This window comes from Zalophus californianus, chromosome 1 (genome assembly GCF_009762305.2).
Source record: "Zalophus californianus isolate mZalCal1 chromosome 1, mZalCal1.pri.v2, whole genome shotgun sequence".
NCBI lineage: Eukaryota > Metazoa > Chordata > Mammalia > Carnivora > Otariidae > Zalophus > Zalophus californianus.
The window spans coordinates 9,285,134-9,304,514 of NC_045595.1; the positions used below are offsets into that span (position 1 = coordinate 9,285,134).

Below are 19,381 nucleotides of genomic sequence, written 5' to 3' on the forward strand. Positions count from 1 at the left end.
CAGTGGGGGACACTGCTCTGCCTTCCAGCCAGGACAGCTGGCAAGGACCTGGGCAACATCTTTGGCCTTGGCTTTCCTGGGCTTGTTAAGGTAGCCAGGATTTCTAGAGCTCTTGCGCTAAGTGAGGTGAGGAACAGAGCTGGTCTGCCTTGTTCTTTGCTGACTCTGGAGCAACACCCAGGCATCACAAAGATTGGATGATTGGAGACTCCCAGCTTCCTTGGCTACTTTCAAACACTTTCAAAGGGCCTCCTTCCACTATTCCGCCAAGAGACCCGGGGAGCATTTTGCAGAGGGATAAAGACCAGTCTAATCAAAAGCCCTTTGATTCAACTTTTTTATTTTTTTTTCTTTTTGAATGTCATGCAGTAATTCACAGTCCCAAGCCCACAGTTTTCAAACAAGGTAGGAAAAAGGAAAAAAGAAGCAAAGGAAATCGGTGGTGGTGGTGGTTTTTTTTTTCTTTTGTTATTTCAAGCAGGACCAAATGTCAGAAAAAATGCTTCTTTTCTCAATCATTAATTTTTTTGTCCTTTTTAAAATTGTTTTTTTTTAAATTGATTTCTGCAGGCAGTAATAGTAGGGTTTGGTATAACCAGCAAGCACTCCTGTGTGTGTCTGAGAACGTGTGTGGGGTATGAGTGTCTGGTGGAGGTCTGTGTGGGACGCTGGGTTTCGGCTTCACTTCCGGCTTCTCTGCCACACACGGGCCACCAGCTCGCGTTCATCAGGGAAAGGAAAGATTCGATTGAGATGATAAAACTCATCAATAGAAGCGATTGTTTTTCTCCCCGTTTTTCTTTTAAAAATGTTTTTTTTTTTTAATTTCCATTTTCCCCAAGGTTCTCCAAAAATGGCTGAGTTAATTCGAATCCCTTGGCTGTGTGGTTTGTCTGCCCCCCGAGGGCCCCCGTGGTGGTGGGGGGTAGGGTCGGGGTTGGGTGGGGTGCGCATCACTGCCCAGGAGCGGCTTTTCCGGCCGAGGGTCTTTGCGGGACACCCTGGCAGTGTCCGGGTCCTGGGGACTCCCTCCAGAGTCCGGGGTCGTCCGGCAGGTCCTCTCCTGGGCCCTCCCGGGCCTCCCCCGTGTGCTGGGCAGGTGGCAGCGAGGTGGCCCCGCGGCCTGGGCGCGGCTCCTCCCCGTGGGGCGTGTGCGTGGGGTGCGTGGGGGGGCCGGGCGGGCGCGGGTGCCACCTCGCCCGGGCTTAGCACCAGTCGTCGTCGTCGGTCTCGCTGTAGGCTTCGTGCAGGCCTTTCCGGGAGCCTGGCCCGCGGGGCCTGGCCAGTCCGTGGGCCAGGTAGTAGCCGTTGGGGAGTCGCCGGCCGTGCCGGGAAGGCGAAGCGCAGGCCGGGCCCGGGGCCCGGGGAGTCCTGGGCGAGCACGCGTGTCGCGCAGGGGGTGGCGCGTCGTAAGCCGCGGCCCGGGGCTCCTCCCCGCCACCGCCGCCCGGGCCGTCGGCCTCGTCATAGTCGGAGCCCCGGTAGTAACCGTGGTGCCGGGGCCCCGGGGGCCCCTCGGACGCGTGCGCGCCGGACGCCGGCCACCGCGCCCCGCCGTGGCGACACGCCCTGGGGGACTCGCTCCGGGCCGGGCCCGGGACCCGCCGCTCCATCGCGGGCGAGCGGCTGCTGCCGTGGCCCCCCACGGGCGGCCGCTCCCCGGCCAGAGGCTCGGCCGCGGGGCCCGGGTACCTCCGCGGGCCGCTGGGGGCCGCCCGGCCCGGCCGCGCCGCCGGCTGCTGCTGCTGCTGCTGCTGCTGCTGCTGCGGGGGCCCCGAGCCGCCGGCCTTACGGATCACGGGGGAATAGGACACGTGTGGCCGGGGGGTGGAGGGGGTCTGGGGGAGCTGGCGGCGCCCCCGCCGCGGAGTGCTGGTACCAGATGTTGAGGGGGCTGGGCTTCCACTTACGGAACTACTGCCCTACACGAAAATTGAAACAAAGGAAATCAAAAAAAAAGATACAACAAAATCAACCAGAAGGAGACGGAGGAGACACAGAGGACGGGAGGGAGAGAGGGAGGGGGCAAAGGAAAACCAAAGGGGACAGGGGAGGGACGGGGGGGGGAGAGGGGGACACAGGACATTTGAATGGAAAAAAAGGAGAAAAGCAACAGCCACAGAGAGGAGGAGGAGGAGGGGGAGGAGGGGGAGGGGAAGGAGGAGGTGAAGGAGGGGGAGGAGAGGGAGGAGGGGGAGGAGGAGGTGAAGGAGGGGGAGGAGAGGGAGGAGGGGGAGGAGAGGGAGGAGGGGGAGGAGAGGGAGGAGGAGTGAGAGACAAGGAGGGAGGGTAAATCGAAAACCAACACAACAAAGTGAAAAGAGAAATGAGAAATGGAGTTTTGTAAGTTTCGGGGTTAAATAGCAGAAGTTTCAAAAATTACTCACAGGCGTCCAGAGGACAGAAATCATAATCGAAACAAAAACGGAAGCTGGGTTAAAGGAAAGCAAAAGGCAGCAGGCAGCCAGCGGGGGGCATGAGCCGTAAGGACCGCGCTGGCCAGAAACTCAAACGTGATCCACAACCAAAGAGGAAGCAGCTGCGGGGGAGGGGGCGGCAGGCGGGCAGGGGGGCTGGGGGGGGCAGAGTGGGGAGCCAGAGTGGCTGGGGGCAGTGCCTACTCCTGCCCGGCTCCCTCCGGGGGCTTGGGGACCCCAATGGTGGGCAGAGGCAGAGGTCACAGTGGGGAGGGAGGACCCTACCTAGCGTGGCTATCTGGTGTGCTCCCCCCAACCCCCCCGCCCCCCCCCCCGCACCGGTCTCCCAGGGGCTCGGGTTAGGGGCACCCGGTGCCACACCCACCTGCCGGTGCGCCATGTGTTCTCGGCCCTCGCTGGGCGAGCGGGACCAGCGCTGGTCCCGGGCCCGGGCCCGGCCGTGGTCAGGCCGCTCCTGGGCATAGCGCTCCTTGTCGGAGGGTGGGGGGTGGTGGTGGTGGTGGTGGTGATGGTGCTGCCGATGCTTCCGGTCCTTGGGCCGGCCCCGCTCCTGGTCTCGCTCCTTAGATGGCAGGTCCCCGGACTGGGTGGTCATGCTCAGGTCTGTCCCCAAGCCTGGGCCGAGTGGTTGGGGTCAGACAAACAGATGGCCGTGAAGGAGGGATGGGTGGGATGTGCGCCCAGGAGGCCACCCAGGGGGTCTGTAGGCTCTAGAGAGGGGCCCCTTCCCCTGGACCATGGAGGTCTAGCAACAGCTGGCCTAGCTCGGGGCCCCTTGCTCCTGTCCCCTGAGAGTCCTGTTCCTCATCCAGGCCCCTCTTCCCTTTCTCCCTCAATGTTTGCCCAGCTCTGCCTTATCCAACACCCCCCCCCCCCCCCCCCCCCGTCTCCTGGGTCCCACGGGGCAGCCCACCTGTGTCCACGTCTGTGTAGCGGCCCAGGGAGCGCTCAGAGGCTCGGTGGCCGCGGTCCCGGCGCCGCTGATGGTGCCGCTGGTTCTCCTCGGGCGGCACTCTCTCCAGGGAGTAGTCGTCCAGGCGCCGGGCCTTGGGGCCCAGCACGGAGGCTGAGCGCTTCATGGGGCTGGTGTCTGAGATGGTCTGGGGGGGTGGACAGGCCAGCGGGCCAGGGTCAGTGGCCCACACCAAGTGGTCCTGGTCTGTCCTGCCCTATCAGCCCTCAGTGACCGGGTGTGACCATCTGGGGCAGAGTCTGAGTGAGCCATGGGGCTCCGTTTCTGATCCACCAGGGTCCCAGGACGTCTCTGCCTCCTCCCAGGCTGGGCCCAGGTTCTGGCCAGAGGGCCCTATCCGATCCCCACCCCCAACCCTGCTGCTTCTCAGGACCACCCCTGGGAGGTACCACCCAGCCCTGGGCGTCCAGCCAGGGACAGGCAGGTGAGCTGAAGGGGACAGCTTTCCCCATCCAGAGTGCCACGTGGGGACGCAGGGCAGTAGGGCCCTGCGCTCACTCCTGCCTACTCTCCTCCTACAGCGGAGGTCAGGCCTCCTATGTGCTTGGGGCGCCCAGCATCCCAGCTCACTGTCCTTCTTCGGCCTAGCTGGGACCGGGCTTTCCTGGTCACCCAAGTCTGACTCCTATACCAGCCCTTGACGGGTTGCCCTGGCATCTGAGACCCTGGGGGGATCCGCTCCTCTTGGCCTGCAGCCTGGGAGCCTGCACGAGCTGCGCGCCCCAGGGTCAGACCCCAGAGAGGGGCCTGGGGTTCTCTGCTGCCAGAAGAGGAGAGGAGAAAGACCACACTCAACGCTGGACTGGCCGAAGGGCCAGTGGCCCTGCAGTTTTAAGGGACATAGGGCTTCGGCACCAGAGGGTCAGGGGTGGGTGAGGGGAACGAGCCTCTGAAAAAGAGTGGGCCAGGCGGTGCAGCAGATCAGGCTTCTTAGAAGGATGGCACCTCCTGGCTCGGGGGGGGGGGGGCTTTGGGGAGAAGATGGGGGGAGTGGGGGGCAGCCCACTCCCCCCTGGCAGGGCACACAGAGGACACAACACACAAGGATGGGGCTTCATGGGGGAGGGGGGTGCAGTCTGCAAAGAAAGGGTGGGGTCCAAGGGGTGGAGAGATGACAGGACTCCCACGAGGGGGGGTGGGCGGGAAGAGGGGGCCGGAGCCCAGCTGGGAGGCGGGCGGCGCGGTACATACACTGAGGTTATTCCCACGTGGCCGGCCCCTTCTCCTCTGTCACAGCCCCACGGGATGGTGCACACAGAAAAACAGAAAGAAGAAAATAAATATAAAAGCCAAGAGGGAGAGTGAGAGGTGGTACATGGAGATGCCATGGGGAGCAGAACCTGGGCAGTGGAGGGGGGGAGCAAGGGAGGCAGGGAAAGAGGCTAAAGTCCCTGGTGCGTAGGTGACCCCAGGCCCGGCTGGCCAGCCTCCCAAGGGCACAGAGGAGACAGACAGGAGACACCACAGACAGACAGATGGCAGAGGCACGAGACCGACAGATGGGGTGGCGTGGCCACAGGCCCCTGGCCCTGGGCTCTGCCTCATGCAATGCGCCCCAGCCCTGGCTCCGGCTGACACTCAAAGCTTGGGAAGGGGGTGGCCATCAGCCAGCTTGTTTGGACCCTCTCTTGGGGCCCAACAACTCCGTCCTGGGGGTGGTCGGGGGGATGGCGCTGGCAGCCACATGCAGCTAGGTGCCCCCCAACCCAAGTTCTCCGCAGCCAGAGGCCAGGTCCCTGAGCCACCGTGGCCCAGCCAGGCACAGCACAGCCTTCACCCCCCGTGCAGACGCCCCAGCACAGCACACGGGAAGCCCGCCCCAGCCAGACATGCCACCCTGCCTCTCAGGCTGGGCGGGCAGCCAGCCATGCTTCTGGCTTCTGGTCCCTCTGTCCCTGCGAGCCTGGGGCAGTGGGATCACGCGCCCCGCCCCCCACTAACCAAGTGGGCGCTGCAGCTCAGCCACACACAGGCACACACCTCTGTCCCTCCCCAGTGGCCCCCACAAAGACCAGATGGGAAATACAAACCCCAGCTGCCCCCAGGTCCACCCCAGACTCTGCTACCAGGTCCTAGGACCTGCCAAATTCCCGATAGCAGAACTGTGTGCATGCGTGTGCGTTCGTGTATGCAGAGTATGAGCACATACGTCCATGTGGTGCGTGTGTGTGTGCGTGTGCATGCATGCCTGTGTGTGTGTTCTTGATTGCAGCTCACTGGGCCCTGACACATCACCTCCCCCCCACACCCCCACATGTCCTCCACATCTTCTTGCCTTGGCACCTTCAAACCGGGTAGATGGAAAGCACTTGGCAGGGACGACTGTATTCTGCCCCAGGGGAGCCCCTGCTCCTCTCTGCCCGCCATCAGGGAGGAGGTAAGAGGTCCAGGCCTTCCCGGCACTCCAGTGTGGGCCTGCCCCCCCCCCCCCGCTGCTGAGGGTGCAGGTGGCCCCACCCCAGCAGAGGTCTCAGAGGAAAGAGATGCCCTGGGCTGCGTGTTGGAGCCTAGGGGCCCGAGTCCAGCCCCAGGGGGTGGCTGAAAGCCCTCACCTGGTTCTCCGCGGGGAGGCGGGGCATGGAGGCAGCCCGGGCCTGGCCTTCCGTGGGGAGGTAGTGCTCACTGTCCGAGTAGCCATCTCGGCCCATCTCTCGCAACTCCACAGACTGTGGGGGCAGAGGGCAGGGCCAGGTGAGTCCTGCGGCCTGTTGGGCCCCAGGGGTGGCCTGGTGTGTGTGCAGCTGTGGCTGTGGGGCCCACATCCTTCCCTCCTGTACTGCTTGCGCCCGGGAGCTGGGAGGCGGTGGTGGTCAGGTGGGGGGGGGGCACAGAGGCACCTGGGAGTTGGGCTGGCTGTTGGGAATGTCGGTGGGAGGTCCCCGCTCTGGGCTCCATGTTCCTGTCTTCTGGAACATCTCCTGGGCTCGCTGGGTCACCCAGGACGGGCTCTCCTTGATACCACTTTCATGAGCCATCCTGTGTTGTGGGACAGAGGGCAGGGTGGCCGTGGGCGCTCCGGGGGCGTCCGCACCGGGGAATGGTGCCCCCTGCCCTTCCATCCCCACCTCCTGGCCAGAGCCACACTCACAGGCCTCCACCTGGGTCCAGCTGGGAGGAGGGGAGGGCGTTCTGGCCGGGTCCCCCCTCCTGTGTTGGAGACGGGGGCTCCATGCGCTGGAACATGAGTGGTGTCCGGTTCTGGAGAGGCAGAGAGCAATGTGTGGGCATGGGGTAGAGAGGCACAGGGAGTAGGTTGGGGAGGGTGTTCAAGGCTCAAGGTCTGGCCAAAGCTGCAGCTGAGAGACAGGCGGGAGGTTGTGCAGAGGACGCTCAACACTCCCCCTGCCCCTTCTGCCCCCCAGCCCAAGTCATTCTCGACACCGCCGACACACACAGACACACACACGCGCGCGCGCTGTCACACTCAGGTCCGGTCCATCAGCCAGTCCACTAGACTCCTCCTTGCAAGTCCATGCAGAATAGGATCACTTCTCACCCAGGTCTGGCCCCACAGCCTCACCTGGACCAGGCGATTCGCCTCCTCCCAGGTCTCCCTGCTCCAGCCCTTACCTGCCATGGCCACCAGAGGGCGCCAGCGATCACCTGAGTGTGGTCACTTCCCTCCTCTAAGAGGAGCCGCCCCGGTTCCCATCTGACCCAGAGCAAAAGTCAAAATTCTCCCCAGGGTCCCCAAGGCTCTACACAGTCTGCCCTGTTACCTCCCACCCTCGTCTCCATTCTTTTTTTTGAACCCACCACCCTGAGCTCAAGACCTGAGCTGAGATCGTGAGTCAGGCGCTTTCCCGACTGAGCCGCCCAGGCGCCCCCTTCCCACCACTCCTGCTCACTGTGTTCCACCATATTGGCCCTATCGCTCGCTGTTCTCCAAACTCAAAGTCCTGCCACAGGGCCTCTGCGCTGGCTGTTCCCTCCGCCTGGAGTGCTCTTCCCTCAGATATCTACATGGCTCACTCCCTCTTCTTTTCTTTCAGGTCTCTGCTCCACATCACCTCCTCAGGGAGGCCTCCCTGATCACCTGCTTGAAACTGCATCCATCTCCCCCAGCACTCCTTCTCATGGCATTTACTGTTTCGTCATTTAAGTGTTCGTCATTTATTATGGTTGGCATTTCCCCAACTGCAATGTCCGCTCTGCAGGGATGCTGGTCTGTTTTGCTCACAGCTGCACCCCAGGGCTGAGAACAGCGCCTGCCACATAGTAGGTGCCCAATAAGTGTTGACTGAACAGATGAATTCATCCAGGCTGCCTCCTCGGCGCGGCCCTGCTTTCCGGTGACCTGTCCTGGGTCCTGGCCACACCCCGCTGCTCTGGTTTGTCACTGTGGGGCCCGCAGGGCGAAGGGCACCGGAGAGGAGGGCGCCAGGGCCCAGGGCCGTACCTGCTCCTCACGCAGGGCCTGCAGCTTCTTGGCCTTGCTCTGTCGGTAGTACTCCATAATCATCATGGCCGCGTAGATCTTGCCCACGGTCAGGTCTGTGGCTGGGGGCACAGGGCAAGCTCCCCGTGGGCGGGGGCCCTGTATGCACCAGCCTCGGCCCTGCACCCGCCCCCTCTCCCCCTGCCCCCTCCCATCCTGGCGGGGCAGAGCCCAGGGCCCCGCTAGGCATGGTTCTTACACTTGTGAGGGGTGACCAGCAGGTCCAGTGTCTTCTGGGACAGGTTGGGCCAGATGGCCATCATCTCTTTCCTCAGCTCTGCATCCATCTGCTGTTTGTCGGCTCCGCCTGCAACGTGGGCACAGAGAGGCCCTGACTGCCTGCTTGGGTGTCGGCCTCCAGGGCAGATGCAAAGCCAGCAGCTCCTGCCAACTCAGGCCCTGGAGTCCTGCTTCCCATGGGTTACCAGTTCCCTGTGGGGCTGTCCCAGAAGAGGAATGACCATGTGGGCTCTGGTCCGTGTCAGGGCCAGGGCCAGGGCCAGGGCCATGGAGTGGCTGCGGGGTGGGGTGGGGGGAACATCAGCATCAGTAGGAGCTAGATGGCGCAGGTCCCAACCTGCGCAGCTCAGGTATTAGTCTACCACTGTGTGCCTCAGTTTTCCCATCTGCAGAATGGGACGACAGCAGTAGGACCCACCTTACTGAATGTTTTGAAGATCAAAGCAGTTAATATGTGTGTAGCCTTAGGACGGTGTCTGCCATAGGATTACACAACAGCAGCCTAGGGGTCTGAGGTGGGGCGCGGGGTGAGCCTCGGAGAGGCCGGGCTGTCCCAGAGCAGTCCTGACAGGGGAGGTTTCTCCCTCAACCAATTCTCCCCTCCCATGGACGTGACCTCTAGCCACTGCTGATCCTTGGTCCCTCACCCCGGCCACGGTGGTCATTAAGGCTCTTTGCCAGCGATTCCTGGTCCCTCATGCCTGACTGCATGGGAGCCTGACTCTTCCTGCCCCTGTGCTTGGCCAGAGGCCATGTGACGAGTTCTTGCCAATGAAGTGTGAGTACACTGAGCCGCCACTTCGGGGCCAGGGTGTTTAGTGGCCAGTGAGGGACACTCCTGCGTTCTTTTTCAAAACTCTGTCACGGTGGCTGGTGAACAGAGGCCCCTGCCAACCCAGGAAGGACACAGAACAGGAGAGGGAAGCAAATCTTAGTGGGTTGGAGACCTCGGGGCTGTTTGTTGCAGGAGTATGTTCTCCTCCATCTTCACCGCTACACCAACTGGGCCCCCATTTCTACTTCTGTTTCAGACCCTCTAACTCTGGGCACAGGGGCACCTTTCCAAACTTTTACCAGCAGGTATGGAGGGACAGAGCTAGAATAAGGGCCAGAAGGCCCCCTGTTGGGCCAAATATTAACCCTGTAGTTGCTGGACTGTGGTGGTGGTGGTGGGGTCCAGGAGAGCGGCTACCAGCCAGCAGAGAAGTGTTTCAGTGTTTTAGCAGCCATCCCCTGGGGCCTGCCAGCTGAGTAGCTGCTCCTAGCTTCCACACCCCCAACATCCTGCCTTGCCTCCACTCCCTGTGGACCTCCCCTGGCCCAGCGTCTGCCCTCCCCGCGCTTCCATTTCCCTGGGCCACCCCTGACCACCTTGGCGCCCCTGCGCAGCTTCTCAGCAGATGTGGGTCAAAGCACAGACGTCTGCCAGGCACTCTCTGGAGCTTTCGCTCATCTTCACCCATGTGACTCTGGACACACATGTTTTTATTTTGGGAAAGATCCTCCAGAAGGGCCTTTTTGCTAGTGCACAGGTAAAGCTCAGAACCCGTTCTGGAGTGAGAGTATCGAGGCCACGCGGGACCGACCTGCCTGGACTAGCACAGGTGCCTCTGCTCAGGGCTCCGTGTCCGCCCCCGCCCCGCCTCCACCACCAGAGGGCGCTGGTGGCCGTTCGAGTCAATCCTGCGCTTCCCTGCTCCGAGCCCTCGGCGCTCTGCTGTTCCCCCGGCTCTTGTGATTGCCCAAGTCCTCACCCTGACCCCACAGTTCCTCTACTTTCTCCCTTGCTCACTCTGTTCCAGACACAACGAGCTCGCTGTTCCTCAAATACGCCAGGCATGGTCCTGCCTCAGGGCCTTTGCTCAGGCTATTTCCTTTGCCAGGATCGTTCTTTCTACGAACGTCCACGTGGCTCCCTTCCTCACCTCCTTCAGGTCCCTGCCCAAACCCAAACGCGTCTTCTAGCTGGCCTCGCTCCCTGAAACAGCCCTCCCCCATCCTCTTGGATGCCCTTCTCCGGCTTTATTTTCTCTTCTTCCTACAAATCACCTCATGATGTTGTTCCCCATCTCACCCACTAGAGGGCGAACTCCCCACCGCTGGTGATGCAGGGGGCTGTGGTCCCTTGGGCCAAGCTGCATGGGGGTGGGGCTGATTCGTGGGTCAGGACTCAGGTTGGGAGTTCAGGACTATCATGAGAGAGCCTTGGGAAAATCCCCTGTGTGTTGTTAAACTCTTAAGATCCTTGACGCTAACCTATAGTTTTTCTTTCCTTATGGGAAGCTGCTGGAATTAATAGCTCTGTCCAATGGCCGCTGTAGCTAAGTGAGGTGCCCGAGGGCTGTGTGGCTCCTTCTCAGAGACCCAGGAAGGGAAAAAAGAGAACATGACATTTCCTATTAAAAGTCACTTTCTCCTTCCAGCTTATATGTTTCCTGTCCCTCGTGGGAAGGAAAGGTACACACCTGTCATCAAGGACTGAATTGTGTCCCCCCCCCCAAATTCCTGTTGGAGCCCTAAGCCCCAGTGTTACTGCATTTGCAGGTAGGGCCTCTAAGGAGGTAATTAAAGTTACATGAGGTCATAAGGGTGGTCCCTGATCCCAGAGGCCTGGTGTCCCTATAAGAGAGAGGCACCAGGCCATGTGAGGACACAGCAAGAAGGTGGCGACCTACAAGCCGAGGAGAAGGCCTCACCAGGAACCAACCCCACTGACACCTTGATCTTGGACTTCCAGCCTCCAGAACCGTGAGAAAATAAATTGTTTAAGCCGCCCCATCTCTGGTATTTTGTTACGACAGCCTGAGCAGACTGCTGCGCCCATTCTTGGCATGCGAGTTAGGTAAGGGAGTCTGGGCAGGGTTTCTCAACCTAGTTAGCACCGTGGACACTTGGGGAGGGATCATTCTTGGTTTGGGGGTCGTCCCATGCACTGTAGGGTGGCGAGCAGCCTCCCTGGCCTCCACATTCTAGGTACCAGCGGCACCTCCTTTCCCAAGTCCTGACAACCAAACCATCCCCAGACATTGACAAGTGTCCCCTGGGGGACAGAACTGTCCCTTGATTGAGAACCACCACCTCTGACTGTTTTCTGCTTCAATGCACTGGGGAGTCTCCCATTCGGGACTGTCATTCACATTTAAACAAAGGGAGAACCCTGTGGGGATTTCAAGGTGGCCTCCTGCTGGGGTCCTGGGGCTCCCTCCAGGCTGAAGTTCAGGTTTATTCCTCCTCCAGGTACAGAGTTATTAACACCTGGGGGCTGCGGGGGGCAGGACCAGGAGGTCCTCCAGGATGCAGGCAACAGCCATCCACAAACCAGTTGTGTCCCAGGGTTTATCGTCCCGGGGTCCTCCCCTCCCGCCTCCCATTCCGCATGACGCTGGGCTCAGAGTCTGTCCCTGCAGGACATTTGGCAGCATCCCTGGCCTCTACACCCCAGATGCCGCTGGCACAGATGTGACAACCTCCTAGATGGGACAACCAAAAAACGTCTCCAGACTGCTGGTGTCCCCTGGGGGCAGGACTGCCCCTTGCTGACCTAGGGTTTGCCCCTCCCCCCCACCGGAATTCCCACCCCCCACCCCCCAGCTCCATCTTTTCCACTGCATGCCTCACCTTCCAACATGTTACATACCCCACGTATTTATCATGCTTATTGTTTGTTGCCTGTTTGCCTGAGCCCCATGTGTCTTTCAGGGCTGTGTTCCACATGCCAACGACAGGGCTGGGCACACAGCAGGTGCTCAATGTAAGTTCTCATTCAGTGAGCCACGGCCAATGTGGCCAGCAGTTTTGGGTGGATAACAACATGCCAGGAGGTCACCCTCTCTAGTGCATGCAGGGCAAAGCCGTTTAGCTCCCACGAGGCCCATTCGAGAACCTTCAAGGATCTGGCAGATCCCACCTGCAGAAAGAGTCTGGTCTTTGTGGGGGGTTAAAGGGCAGGAGAGTGGCCTTTCGGCTGGTCAGCCATGTGGAGCTCTGAATGAGGCTCCGGGCTGGCCCTGGGTGGGGTTGGCCCGGACTGTGGCCCATTCTAAGACAATGGCAGAGGCATTCCTGTTTTGGGAAGCTGAGGTCCCCCCACAACCAGTGGCATGTCAGGGCTGAGGACCATGCGGGCACGGGGGATGCCAGGCAGGCGCAGAGATGTCTGGTACTCGTTGGCTCTGGGTTTATCTCTTCTCCACGCACTCCCCGCCCCACTGGTCCGGGCTGGTAGCACACGGTGGCTCCGTGTTTCTACAGCTCTCGTGTGCTCTCCGCGGAAGCCTGAGTGGGTTTGGATCTGCTAATTGGGTTTCTGTCTGTTCAGGCGGGTGGTTGGCTCTGCCCCCAGTGCCCGGCCAGGGGGAGCAGGAGGGCAGGGGGGCAATGAAGGGACACAGACTGAGTCCCTTGGAGGGAGAATTCAGGGGTTCAGACATGACATCCAGGAAAAAGAGAAACATGAAGAGAGAAGGATTTTCCCCAAAGATGAGATTCTCCTGGGTGTGGAGAACAGAGGGGTGGGGAGGAGGGAGAGACAGACAGAGGAGGGAGAGGGACAGACAGCGGGGACACAGAGGTGAGCAGAGGGACCTGCCCTCTCTCTCCCAAGTATCTAGCTAAGAATGGCCTCCCAATTTTTGGAGGATCTGAATGACTGGGGTTAATCCATTCTCCCATGCTGCCCCCTGCCTGCTGGAAGGGAGCTCAGTATGTTTAGAGGTAAATTGAGCAGTTGGACAAAAAAAAAAAGTGTTATACTTAGCCCGCCTGAGACTCAAGTCAGCTAAAAAGGCTGTGATTGTCATCACCGTTGTAACTGTTGTTGTCCCCAAGCACTCAGTGGACCTTCCTTAACCCCAGAGACTGGCTCAACTGTTCCCCGTGGAGCTCTGGGAGGGCCTGGTGCCCTCGCCAAGGTCAGGACGAGGAGAGGTCCCTGGCTCAGAGACGCCGGGGGCATGACCCTCCGGGAACTGAGTAGTGTCTGGAGTATGAGTGACAATAGCAACAGCCAAACTCAGGCACATCCCCAGATGCCTTTGAAATCCTCACGTGGGGAATCTGGGGGGTGTCGTGGAGACTGGCCTGACTGGGGTCCCACAGAAGGTAAAGGACCAGTCAGCATTCCGAGAAAGGACTGCTCCCTGACTGGCTCCTGGGAAGTCACCTCTAAGTCCTTAGAGTGTCCTGCATGATGAAAGAGTCTTGGTTTCTCTGAGGGCCTTGGGCACACTAGATAATTTACCCCAACAATGGGATTTATGGTGGGGGCCTTGGGCAGTGTGACCCACCGTCAGTGTGACCTCTAGAGGGGCCAGAGTCTGAGTAACTAAGGTCCGCCAGGCCTCCACGGCCAACCCCCAATGCACACTCTGGTCACCAAAGCGTGGGTGGGCTTCCATGGTTGGCCACACTTCATCTGGGCTGTCATACCCTGTTGCTGGGGGCATCCGTGCTGCCCACGTGACTCACCTGGGAGGGGACACCTGGAAGTCTGCGCCTGGTCTCCCCTGGGCCCTGACCCCTGTGCCTCTGCTTTGCAGATTTTAACTGGTATCCTTCTGTTGTAATAAACTGTAACTGTGAGTCCAATAGGGCCTCTCAGTTCTGAGTCTTTCTAGGGAATCACTGAATCCGAGTCTTGGGTTCCCTCAGGACCCCTGAACAAGTCCCTAGAGAGAAACAGCAGCTGGATCACAAAGGCATCACAGACCAAGAGCGGGTGCACTGTTAGACCCATTTTATAGGTACGGGAAGCATGGCAGGCAGAATTCTAAAGCTGCCCCTGCCTCTTGCCACCCCTCCCCCGCAGGATTCTGGTTATTTGATCAAATGCTAGTCTAGGGACTGCCGGGAAAAGCCTTTGCAAATGTAATTAAAGTCCCACGTCAGCTATAAGATACAGGGCTTATCTGGGTGGGCCTGACCTAATCAGGTGAGCCCTTGTAAAGCTGAGTGTTTTCTCCAGCTCGAGGCAGGAGAGGTCAGACAGTTTTGGAGTACAAAAAAGATGAGATGCATCCCTGGGAGCTAAGTGCAACCTCTGGCTGAACGCCAGCAATGAAGCAGGCCCTCAGGCCTACACCCACAAGTGACTGAATTCTGCCTGCACCTGAGTGAGCCTGAAAGTACATTTTCCCCCAGAGCTTCCAGAGAAGAGCCCAGCCTGGTGAACAGCTTGATTTCGGCCTTGTGGGATCCTGGAGAGCCCAGCTGAGCTTGCCTAGACTTCTGACAGACTGGACTGAGAGCTACTAAGTGGGTGTTTTAAGCTGTTACATTTGTGGTCATTTGTTACATGGCCTAGCTAGCTAAGACGTGGACCGAGGCTCGGAGAGTGTGCGATCACCTGCCCAGGTTTACAGCGAGGACAGGGCAGGGCAGGTGGGCAACATGAGCCCACAGAACATAACTCTCTCACTTGATTATAAGAAATCTGCTGCCTGCCCTTCTGCTTCCTCCCCTCCCTGGGCTGGAACCTGGACCAGCTTTGACTACAATGATGAAGAAACAGTCTTGGGAGCGCAGAGCCACAAACAGCCAGAACCTGGGCCTGGATTTCTGCCGTGCACGGAGCTGCCTGGCAGGCCTGAGCCGCTTACCTCTGACTTACTGCATGAGGAAAAATTCCCAGGCTGTGCCGGACAAGGGCCTGATCCGCCCCCCCCCCCAACTTCTGTTCTCCCCTGAGCCATATCTCAGCTCTTTCTGATTCTCTCTTGCTATTGTAGGGGGCTGCTTCTGCTCTCTGAACCTTCACCTGCCCGTTTCCTGGCTATGTCTGTCCTCAACCTACTCCCCTCTGCCAGGCACTGTCCCAGTGGAAGCTGCTGACTTCCCTCCTGGGAAACCTTCCACCTCCCCAGCAACTTCTGGCCTTGCCTCCTCCTTGCCCTCTTCCCCTCGGGACCCTGGAAGGAATGCGGGTCCCTGAAGTTCTGTCTTCCTTCCTCTTGACCTCCCGGTGGCTTCAGCTGGTGGAGTCCTGGCCTCTCTCTTTAGCCACTCCCCACCCTGATTTCCAGCCCAGTGCTGGACGATGCACTCAGCCTTCTGTCAACCTCGTGCCCTCCGGCGACCCGCGTGCACCTCTCTCTCTGCCCTGCTGTCCCATCAGCTGCCAAGTCACATTGGGTCGATTGTCAGGCCTCCAAACCCCATTCCAGGTGGTGGTGGGGGCTGATCCCTCCTGCAGAGCTGCCTGTCACAAAATCCACGGTCACTCTTAGTCTTTGTCTTCCTTGGCTGCTGGGCGGTGCCTGACATGCTGGAGACACCCTCCGGAAACCCACACCACCCTGGCCTTCACTCACCTCCCTGGTCGCCCCTTCTCTGTCGCCTCTAACCCTGCAGTGGCCCCGGGCTGTTTTGGGGGGGTCTCCCAGCTCACACTCATCTCCTTGGAGAGCTTGTCCGTCTCCTGTCAGCATCTGATGCCTCCTGACTTTTCACCTTCAGCCCAGCCAGGAAAACTCATTCCCTCGCCTCCTTCAGAACCTTCCTGGGGAGGTATCCCCCACTGGACGTAGAAGCTGGAGAGTCCCCTGCCTACTGTGTCTCCAGGCCGCCAACACTGACCTCCTGCCCTTCCTTCGCCCCGAACCTACTCCTCCCACCTTTCCCTTGTCTCCGGCAACAACAGCTCTGTCCTTGTGGTTAGGCCTCAACCCCTGGGGGTGGCCTTGACTCCTCTCTTTCCTTCACCCCCTCCATCAGCCATTGGCTGGGTCAGCTCCCAAGAAATATCTAGAACCTGAACACTCCATATCCGGAGTCTAGGCAGCGGTCTTGCGTTCCCCTGGATTATGTCAGTGGCCTCCACTGTGACCTCCTCCTAGGCCATTCTGCCCTGTGGCCAGAGGGAGCCTGTTCAAACGTGAGTCCGGTCAGGCACCCCCTCGCTCAGAGGGTGAGTCCGTTCAACACAGCGGTGGATGGCCTCATACCTCAGGGCCTTTGTACTTGCTGGTCTCTCTGCCTGGAGCACTTTCTCCCCAGGGGTCCACGTGACTCCTTCAGACCCTCCCTGGGGAAGCCCCTCCCACTGCAAGCAGAAGCCCGCGCACCCTGACGCGGAGAGCAGTGCCTGGCGCACAGGAAGCATGCGCGGGATGTTTGCCAAGTGACTGGGTGGCTGGGAGGAAGATCAAGACCCGGCAGCCGTGCCTCTGGTTTCTGGTGGCAAGTGGGATCCCTGGCTGCCCACGGGTCTCCCCTCCCAGGCCCCAATTCCATCCCATCCTACCTCTCTGTTCCTGCCCCTGCCCTTACCCTTGGCGATCTTGATGTCCAGGGCTGTGCGGATCAGGGCCATGAGGGTAGAATTGAAGTGGACGGTGTTGTCATCGGCCACGGGAAGATCCATGCGAAGGAGCCTCTACAGAAAACCCAAGGCGGGGGCAGTCATTACCAGGCACCCCCTCCTGGTCCCCCGTGCGCCAGACCCACACTACCCAGGGAGCCCCAGGAAGAACTCTGAAGGCGGTGGCTAAGGTGCCCGCCACTCACAGGTTACCTGTCCCCTGCGCTCTGTTTACCGATTTCCCTTGGTGGCCTGCGAGGAGAGCTCTGGGGCTCTCCTGGGCCACCAGCCCCTGCCCTCCCCTCTCCCGCACGCTGGACCCCCAGATTTCCCAGGTTGGCCCAGACCCTTCCTTGCCCCACCCCAGAGTTCTTCTGGACGGCTCCGTGCCATTCTGACCCCAAAGAAGCAGAGCGCAAGGCGGATCGCAGCAGATCATGCAGCAGCCAGGCACAGGGGTCCAAGGCCACGGCCGCCGGGGGGGCCGCCGGCTCCCACCTCCACCCGCGGCTCGGCCCAGACCAGACCAGATGGGCACAGACCACATCATTCCTCTGAGAAGCAGGAGGCAGGCGGCCCCCCCTGATGGGGCGGCCCCTCGCGGACATGCAGCGAGGCCGTGACACACAGAACAGACAGGGGGACAGGGGCGCGCATGCAGACGGAATCTCGAGACTCATTCATAGCTCCGTGGAAAGTGTTTCTCAGGGGCATGTCCAGATCTTGGCTCTGTGCAATGGCAGGGGGGAAGGTGAGGGGGCATTCCCGTGGCCCAGGGAAGAAAAGACTCCCCATGTCCCAAGCAGGGGCTCTGCACCCCCATGCTTGGTGATGTAGGAGAGGATGCTGGACTGGTGGGCACCAGCCCAGGCTGAGGTGGCATGGAGATGGGGATTGAGGGTGAGTTAGGCGCTCACTAGGGGATTCAGACACACGTCAGCAGGAAACACAGAGCTGGAGATGGGGAGAGGGATGGCAAACCCAGAACAGAACACAAGAGAGGGATTGGGGCAGGGCGGGGAGGGAAGTGGTAGGCAGAGAAACACACCCAGACTGGGCTGCTGTGCACAGCTGTGCAGGTTGTGCACTGCACAAAGGGTTCACCGTCTTAGAAATCATGGATTTGTATATTTAAACAACTTTCCAGCTGATAACAAAGAAGTTTCTTGTTTTTGCCAGATGGGTGGATTACAACATTTTTCCAACAGAGAAAATGTTCTGTGGAAGGGGTGTCCTCTTCAAATTTGCACAAAGGTGCCTTATGGACCCTTGGTGGCCCTGCACAGAGACCAGGAATGGAAGGGGGGTCACGCTCTCTCTCTCTCACGCACACATGCACGCAGACAGGCAGAGACCAAGAGAAGGTACAGAAGGAAAGCGAGAGGAAGGACAGGTGCTAGGAGAGGCTTGTCAGAGATGCTGGTGGAACGGCCTCTTCCCAGTCTTGACCGGGAAGGAGGAAGAGGAGGAATGAGGTTGCAGGGTGATTGATACTCGAGGCAGGAAGGAACGGCATTAACAGAAGGGGAGGGAGGACTCTCACAGACACAGGGTGGGGGCCAAGCTGGATGGGAGAACAGGATGATGGGGCAATTTTCTGGTAGAGGGGGCGGCAATTTTAAAGGTCATCCCTGATCTTCTCGTGGATGAGCTGGAGGGAACAGAGCATCTGTCTTTGGGTGCCAAGGGAGATTCCGGGACAGGGGTCTGGAGGGGTGGCCCAGCCCAGCCGCCTAGCGGCAGGACCCCTGCTCCTTCAGCCAGCATGCACTGTCCCCCGGTCGGCCATGGTGCCTGCCCGCCCCAGGCCCCCGCCAAGGCAGCGTGCATGGCCTGCATCAGGGTGCCACGGTCCAGGGGTCCAGCTGCGGCCTGCCTGCCCACTCTGGAACAATGGAGAGGCATGTTGGGGTGTCTGGGGGAGAATGGGTGGCATAGGGGTGGGGGCTTGGAAGCAACTTTGGGGGAGAGGGAGAGGGGGAGGGAGGAGAGGCTCTGGGTAATCCTTGGGAGGTCTCGAATCCCCTAAGGCCCTAGGTCAGAGATCAGCTTCAGGTGTATGTGGGAGGGCCACTGGACCTGGGGGCACAAGATACAAAAGATGGGGGGCAGGGCCTCGCCTTTTTGGGGTCAAAGCCCATCCCCCCCCAGCCACGAGGTACCTGCCCCGGTCTGGGCCTGGGCGTGGGGGCCGCTCTGGGTGGGCAGAAAGGAGGCGAGGTGGCATTTCCCCTGAAGCATGTTTATGTCCAATTTGGTTCCGAGGGGACTGGGGGCTCCCCTCCCCCTCCCCCCCGGCATGTTGGCCATAATGGAGTCTCAAAACACCAAGACACACTCATCAGAAAAGACGGACACAGTGTGCTGCTTAGAGTCAAGGGACGGTTATGATCCATTTACTCCAGGAGGAAAGGGAAAAAAAGAAAAAGAAAAAGAGAAAAAAAAAAAAAAGAAGAAGAAGAAGAGTAACTCCGGAAAAAGAGACTTGGCTGGTTGTTCCTGGTCAGCGCTGAAAAATCCCCAGTGCCCGACGCCGGTGGTCGGCAAGGGTAGACTACCTTGTAAGCCACTCTGGCCGGACACTTCTTCCCCAGACCCAGGGGCGGAGACATGTGTCTCAGCATCTGATACATGTCCGGGTAAGGCATGCGGCCCCTGGCAGCACCGAAAACAAAACAGGGTGGGAACGGAGAACCAAAGGAAGGAGTCGGTGGAGGAAGAGGGAGAAACGGAAGAAAAAAAATAAAAAAAAAAACCAAAACCAAAACCAAACCAAAAAAAAAAAAAAAACCACAAAAAACAAAAAATAAAAAACCAACCAAACCAAAAAAACCACACGAGCCGAAAAAAGAGAGAGAGAAAGATGCAGAGAACAATAAAATAGGTGTTTCAAATAAATGGAAAACAGGAGGAAAAAAATGGAAGAAAAAGTCATTAAAAAAAGATTATTTCACTGCTCATGAGCAGGGAGAGAGAGAGAGAAAAGAGAAAAGTCA

General features: G+C 59.5%; 1 protein-coding gene across 11 annotated transcripts in view; it reads right to left on the reverse strand.

Annotated features, from left to right (window-relative positions):
* Nucleotides 1–323: 323 nt before the first annotated feature.
* The window catches only part of CACNA1A (calcium voltage-gated channel subunit alpha1 A), a 210,364-nt gene continuing 191,306 nt past the window's right edge, over nucleotides 324–19,381 (reverse strand). For 3 of the 11 annotated variants that reach the window (XM_027586362.2, XM_027586359.2, XM_027586358.2), the window contains 11 exons: nucleotides 18,944–19,040; nucleotides 16,355–16,460; nucleotides 8,049–8,156; nucleotides 7,811–7,911; nucleotides 6,500–6,609; nucleotides 6,249–6,387; nucleotides 5,964–6,077; nucleotides 4,603–4,638; nucleotides 3,352–3,538; nucleotides 2,803–3,053; nucleotides 324–1,922 (listed from right to left, as the gene is read on the reverse strand). In XM_027586362.2, the coding sequence (XP_027442163.1) occupies nucleotides 1,206–1,922; nucleotides 2,803–3,053; nucleotides 3,352–3,538; nucleotides 4,603–4,638; nucleotides 5,964–6,077; nucleotides 6,249–6,387; nucleotides 6,500–6,609; nucleotides 7,811–7,911; nucleotides 8,049–8,156; nucleotides 16,355–16,460; nucleotides 18,944–19,040 (1,966 nt within the window). In that variant the 3' untranslated portion in view covers nucleotides 324–1,205. The remainder of the gene's footprint in view (nucleotides 1,923–2,802; nucleotides 3,054–3,351; nucleotides 3,539–4,602; nucleotides 4,639–5,963; nucleotides 6,078–6,248; nucleotides 6,388–6,499; nucleotides 6,610–7,810; nucleotides 7,912–8,048; nucleotides 8,157–16,354; nucleotides 16,461–18,943; nucleotides 19,041–19,381) is intronic. The other 8 variants (XM_027586361.2, XM_027586365.2, XM_027586360.2 and 5 more) reach the window with 5 other exon arrangements.